A 6,752-nucleotide genomic window follows, 5' to 3' on the forward strand; every position below is an offset into this window, starting at 1 on the left:
CTTGCTCTGTGCGTGTTGTGCCGTCGTGCGAAGCCTATGCCGCGGCACTCCTCCTACGACGACGGCATTGGTGCGTGTAGCTTTTCTGCCCTCTAACTTCACCTCTCGCTTCCCTCCGTGGCACACACACACACACCCTCTCACACACACAGACGCACCTCTTACTACTTTCTCCCTCGTGCCATCGCTCTGTTGACGCCTCCGCGTCGGTGTAGGCAGCCAGTGTCTGTCCTCCTGCCCATTACCTGTCACCCATCGCATCGTTCACGCTTTGTTTGGATTCTCTCTCTCTATGCTCTTGTGTGTGTGTGGTCGTGTGTCTGTGCGCATGACTTCACAATGACGAATCCCGAGGAGGCTACACGCACATTGTAGCTGCGTGTATAGGCAGACGTGTGCGTGCGTCTGTGGATAGAACGCTCTGTCTGCGGGGAGGTTGGTGGAGTGGGGGGGGGGGCGTTCTATCAGGAGTGCTGACATCCATGATGGTGTGCCTCCCTTTGTGATATCTAGTGTATGTGTGTGTGAGTGTGCGAAGGATAACCGTAACCAAGAATCCTCTCGCCAAACGATCGAAAAAAAAACGGAAAAAAAAGTAGCGGAATGACGTGAGGTCGAGAAGCAAGTCAAACCACGCAGGGCGATGGTGATGGTGGTCTTTGAATGCAGCAGGGTGAGGGGGGCATGTCTGCTTGTGAAAGTGATTGGTCCATATATGTTGGCTTCTGCGGTATACTGCTTTGTGCTGACGCTGTCTTCGGGAGTGTGGAACCTCCCTCCCCACCCCCCTTCTCTCCCAGATGTCCTGTGCTCAGCTCCTCCCTCCTTCGCCTCTCTCTCTAACTCATCAGCGTACAACATCGCCGATTCACAGCGGCGCGAAGCACTCTCGAAGCAAACAAAACAGGCCAAAGGACTAAAACGCAAACAAGCTGGCATCTGCACTCTCGTGTGCCCCACACGCGCTCTATCTCCCTCTTCCTCGACTCACCCACAGAGACACGCGCACGCGCAAACAGGCGAAGCGAGGCGAAACCAGCTGAAGATTCCACTACCACCATCATCGCCGCCTCGCCTCACCACCACCAACCCCTCCCTCCTCTACTCTGTCACCCCCCCCCTCTCCATGTGGAAGGACTTAGTGGAGCCTGGTGCTCTGACAGCTGCCGCTTGCTGACCGTCGTGTCTTCTCGTTTTCGTTTTGTTTTCACCCTCATCTCCGACCCGCCTTCCCGCTCGCACGCATACACACACAGCCCTTTCCCTCTGGTAACCAGGAGGCGGAAACTGGCAGAGGTGCTCACGCCCCCCTCCCAAGCCGCTGCCGCCCTCCCCACTCTCCCTCGAATTCGCTTCGTCGGGGCTGACGTGTGTTCTTGTCGCGCTTCTCGATTTCCTTCATCGCTGAGACTCTCCCTTTTGTTTTCCGGTTTTCTTGTGTACTGGCGTCTGCGTACCTGTCTGTGCCTCTGTGCCTCTGTGTGTGTGCTCTCCCCCACCCACACTTTGAAAATCGAGAAGGGCAAAGACGCAAAACAGGCGCAGTCACATCCCCCTTCACTTTCTTCCCCTCCCACACACACACACACGGATTCACGCACAGGCACACATCAACACAGGTATCATCTCTCCCACGCACGTAAAACGTGTGATGCTGCGTCCTTCTCGTTTTGTTATTCCTTTGTTTTCTCGCCTTTGAATCACGTGCATATCTCTATCCGTTGGCCTGCCTGTGTGTGACTGTGTGTGTGTGTAGCCGGGTGCACGCGTCACCTCGCCCTTTTAGCCTTGTTGTTATCCTCGAAGAGCACCCTCGAGCACTTGGCCTCGGTGTTGTAGTTGATCGGTACACAAGTGCCGCACCCCACCTGAACCCCGTCATCATCATCGTCTTTCACCCGGCTCCTCCCTCCCCCCACCAACATACCCCCACTTGTCTGCCGTCAATTATTCTGTCTCTCCTCACCCTCTCACTCCCCCACCCACTCCTTTCCACCCTCGACGCGATGCCGGCGTGTCCTGATTGCGGGCTTGTGTTTGACTCCCTCCACAATGTGCAAATACACCGTCGGTCAGGCTCGTGCTGGATGCAGTCGTTAGGAGCCCCGGCCGCTAGCCCAGTGCTGCAGCCTATGGCCTGCGCCTCCGGCTGTCCGGTTACGCCGGCCACCAACATGTCGGGCCATGTGAGCAACATCAGCTCTGGCGGCTACAGCCACCGGAAAGGTGGCTGTGACATGCAGAGTACACCAGTGCACCCCGCAGCAGCCACACAAGTGCCTTGCATGAATCCCATAGAGCGTGAGACTGAGCAAGCGCTGGCCATTCAGCGCCATCAGCAAACCGTCAACATGGCGGAGCGGGAGCGCATGCTGCTTGAACAGCAGGTGAACCTGGTTTTGCCGGCGCGTCAAGCGCAGCTGCAGCAGTCGCAGCAGGCGCTGAAGGATCAGCTGCTTCAGATGAAGCTGCAGCTCTTCACGAACCAGCAGCAGCAGCAGTCTACCAGCAACATGGACATGGAATACCTGCGAAATGAAATGGTGGCGATGCGCGGCGCTCTCTCCTCGATGAGCATGAACTGCACCTCTAGCAGCGACCCTGGCCTGCCAAGGCGGAAGCCCCACAAGCCGCAGCAGCGGAAAGCAACGTCAGCGCACACGAGGAATGTCCGCAGGAGGCCCCAGCACGGAAGCCACATCGACGAGGTCGATTCTTGGGGGAGTCTTGATGACATCCTCTGCAGTGACGAGTATGGCGGCGACCGCGCTGAAGCTTGCGATGAGGATTCAAGTGGCCGTAGCCCCTCACCGCGAAACGTCCGCCTCTTCACCCCGACGCCGTCGCAGAAAATCCATAGCGCGCTGAAACGCATGCAAGCTGAGATTCGCAGCTTGCGAGCTATAAGTGCCGCCCGCGTGGAGCCGGCGCTCCCCAGCGCCCCGATGGAGCCGGCGTTCCCTACCGCCTCGATATTGGAGCCGGGCCTGCACTTGCTCAAGCTTGCCGCCCTCGAAGGCGTCGACCTTGCCATCCCTCTCGACGAGGTGGATGTGTCGATCAAGGTTTACTACATGTCGCACGGGCACAACGAGTATCTGCTCGAGCCCTATCTCGAGCGCAGCTACCCACGGCGCCCCCCACCGTTAGTCCGTCATGACCCCAACACAATGCTGTTTACGGTTCCGCCGCTGGAGTTCATCGTGCACTCGCCGAAAGAAATGGTCGTGTTCGTGCTGCAGGTGTTTTACCGCGGCCGGCTGCTCTGTTGGGCCACCGTCTTCGCGAAATCCACCGGCAGCTTCTCGGAGGGCATTCGCCACAGCTGCTACGACCTCGCCAAGGCCCTGCAGACACCTGGTGGTATGATCCCCGAGGCGAGCGTGTCAGGCTACATCGAGACCGACTCGCTGGACGTTCTGCAGCACGCCGAGTCGGTCCTGAACCGGAGCGCCGTTAGCTTCAGTGCTCGCTCCGGCTCTCCGATCCCGCAGAGGCAGCATGCACAGCTACCTGGACTACCACCACTGCCGCCGCCACCTCTAGGACAGCCGCTGCTACCCGGCATGCCTGGTTGCGAGGGGCCCTTTTTACCGCCCACGTCAGGCGGCAACATGATGCTGCTGCAACCGACCAAGGGACCCGTCGCACACTTTATCCTCCCTCCGCCGACGGGGGTGTCGATCTTGGAGTGGAACCAAGAAGTGGTGAAGCACCTCAAGAAGATACAGAAACCCCCGCCGAGCAAGGCCACCGCACCGGCGGCGAAAAAGGGTGGCGCCAACGGTAAGCGTGGCAGCAACTGGAAGCCAGCGTCGCCGCTGGGTCGGCGGCAGGTGATGAGCAGCAGCAGCAGCGATAGCAGCATACAATCGTTCTCTCCACTTTCCTCCACGAGTATATCGCAACCCACCTCCAACAGCAGCCCCTTGAGAGACCCCCCGCTTCCTATTCACGGCCAGGTCGAGATCATCGGAGAAGACATAAGCAAGTATCCTCCTGTCAAGAGGCAGCAGCAGCAGCAGCAACGTCGTAGCCACCGTAGTGCCGTGCACTTTGCAAAGGCCGTCTTGAAGGATGCGTCCACTGGGGAGGTACCCGCGGCAAAGTCGCCTACAATGCCCATTCAAAAGCCGCAGGAGGCCGCGAAAGTGTCCACGGTCGCCGTGTTGGCGAAGGAGCCGCTCTCATCTGATGTGTCGCCATCCCAGACGCACACGCCGCCGTCGTCGACGAACGCCTCCATCGCCACATTAGCAGCCACGGAAGCCACAGCTGAGAAGCTGCCTGGCAATCCCAAGTCAGCGATGGCTAGTACTTTGTCGCCATGCGTTCCTTCCACAGACAATCAACCCGCCGCCCCCCAAGCCGCAACACCGCCGCCGGAAACATGCAAAGTTCCTCGGGAAGACATCCCACTGGTCGAGCGCAGCCGTCTGCGCGTTTTGACGGACCCGCAGGGCAATCTTGCGGTGCCGCCAAACTACAAGCTGAACCCCAGCAACCCACCTTGCGTGAACTTCGACAAGCTCTACGCTACAGCCGACCCGCCTGTGAACCCATGCGTGCTGCTTGGTCTCTCGAAGCCGACAGATACGCCGCCAGCGACGCTGAAGGTGCCTGGGCACGGCCCGAATGGAAACACGGTCGATATCTTTGTGGACGGTGTATCTGGCGTCCCGCTCGGCGCGGTGTGCTCGCGTGTGCTGGTGTACATCACCGACGAGTTGGACCTCGACACCGGTGCCCCTCGGAACCCACTTCACGACCCTCGTGTCTTCATGCGGAAGCCGGATCTCATTGCCTATCAGAACCTCACCTCGAGCAGCATCGAGCCCAAGTTTGAGGCGAAGATGAGCTCCAACGCTGGCGATCAAACGCACGCCGTCGTCATTGTGGAATACATCAACGGCAGCCAGGAGTCACCCATCGTGCTTGGCCACTGCTGCTTGCCGATTAACAAGCGCTTCTTTGCAGGCAACTTCGTGGCGCGCCTGAAGCTCGGCGATCCCCGTCGCTCGCAGGAGCGGGCCGTTGACGAGATGCGTTCGCCTGTCCGCATCTCTGACGAGCAAAAGCGTGCCACGGAGAAGTACAACCAGCTGCAACTGGAGGCAAGCGTCGACTCGCAGGCGCTGCGCAACTTGATGCCGTTACCAGCATCCAAGCTTTCGGAGTGTGCACCGCTCGGCTACCTGATATGGCGCCTAGAGAGCCCCGACATGCAGAGCCCCTTCTTCGAAATGCCGCAGCAAGTGCCTCTGTCACAGCAAGAAGTGCAGCTCTTCGAGGGCCGCAAGAACCACGCGGATGTGACGCCAAACTCAAAGGGGCTGACGTCGGAGAAGGCGGCCGACGAGGCGTTCATCGGCTCCGGGACGACGCAGACCGACTCTATAAGCTGTGTTGCTCCCTTCAGCGAGCAGCGCGGCGCCTTCGTGAAGGTGGAGGGCATCCGCGGCGTGGGCGACGACGCAGCCATGTACGTCGTGGTGGTCTACATGGCCAAGGCGCCGAAGGGACGCCGGGTATACTACACGATGATGCCCGACTGGGCCTCGGACGTTGGTGCACCAATGTTCAAGGATCCCCCATTCGCCTTCCAAGGCATCCGATACGACCAAAGAAACGTTACGACGTACATGCTTCTGAAGCTCTCGAGGTTGGAGAACGCGGCCAACCCGCCGTTGGTGGAGTGCGTCGGGTGGACCATGCACAAACTCTTCATAGACGAAGCGCCGGCGCTGCGCCAGGGACGGTATGTGCTGCCGTGGCTGAATGGGCCGCTGCCGCCGGCCGTGGTGCAAGAGCTGCTCACCCAGCAGGTCGGCACTGTGTTCCTCACGCGCATGAACACAAAGGCCATTGCCTACCTAGAGCCCAAGGCCACACTGACTATCAGCCAAGGTGACCCGGCGTGCTGCGTGGCGCTCGTGGACAACACGCCCGGTCGTGCGCAGCCGCGTCAGCTACTCGTACCCACCGCTATCAAGAATGCCTTTCCCTCCTCCACATGTGAAGGTATGGTGGGGTGCACGCTGCGAAGAGCGCATGAGAAGTGCTTCGGCGGCGGCGACGCGCGAGCCCTGCTGCAGCGCATGAACATGGCGGTGCAGGAATACCTCACTGCAAAAATGAAAGAACTCGAGGAGCTGTGAATGAGCACCACTGATCAGCAGACGCACGCACAGAGGCGTTACTGGAGTGCATGCCAACTTGTACGGACGTTGAGTTGCTCCTGCGGTAAAGTCTTGTCGAGGAACCCCACCCACCCACCCCCCTCTCTCCGCCAGCATCTTCGCTACGCAAAGAACATGAATACGATTGCGCGTCGTTGTCTCTCCCTCTCTATCATACATATATATATTTATATCAGCTCCATGAACGTTTTTTGCTCCTCCGGGTGCCACATGCTCTACCAGGGAGAGTCAAGAGAAAGCGTGCACATATTCCGGGTTTCTCTCCGCCACATCGTGTTTTATCGCGCCTCCAGGCGCCGCGTCGCCGCTCTCCACGCTCCGCCTCAAACGATGCCGTCGCCGTGCGACTCACCATCGATGTATGTAAGTAGGTATGTGTGTGTGTGCTCAGTGGAGAGCAGCATTGCATGCGATGTATTTCTGATGTAGATAACAGTACAAAATGCACACAAATAAAAAAAGGACAAAAGAGCATGTGCCTCACTCGCTTTTTTTTCCGTTGGGCGCGTGTGTGCATGAGAAAGAGGGAGAAGGAGGGAGGGGGACCAGAGA

General features: G+C 58.9%; 1 protein-coding gene across 1 annotated transcript; it reads left to right on the plus strand.

The window, feature by feature from the left end:
• Positions 1-2,174: 2,174 nt before the first annotated feature.
• Positions 2,175-6,158, plus strand: LMXM_26_1450 (conserved hypothetical protein; the record flags this gene model as incomplete). Its single annotated transcript, XM_003876397.1, has 1 exon — positions 2,175-6,158. One exon carries the CDS (start codon positions 2,175-2,177, stop codon positions 6,156-6,158), a length of 3,984 nt encoding a protein of 1,327 aa, XP_003876446.1.
• Positions 6,159-6,752: the final 594 nt, after the last annotated feature.

Source organism: Leishmania mexicana, chromosome 26 (genome assembly GCF_000234665.1).
Source record: "Leishmania mexicana MHOM/GT/2001/U1103 complete genome, chromosome 26".
Lineage (NCBI taxonomy): Eukaryota > Euglenozoa > Kinetoplastea > Trypanosomatida > Trypanosomatidae > Leishmania > Leishmania mexicana.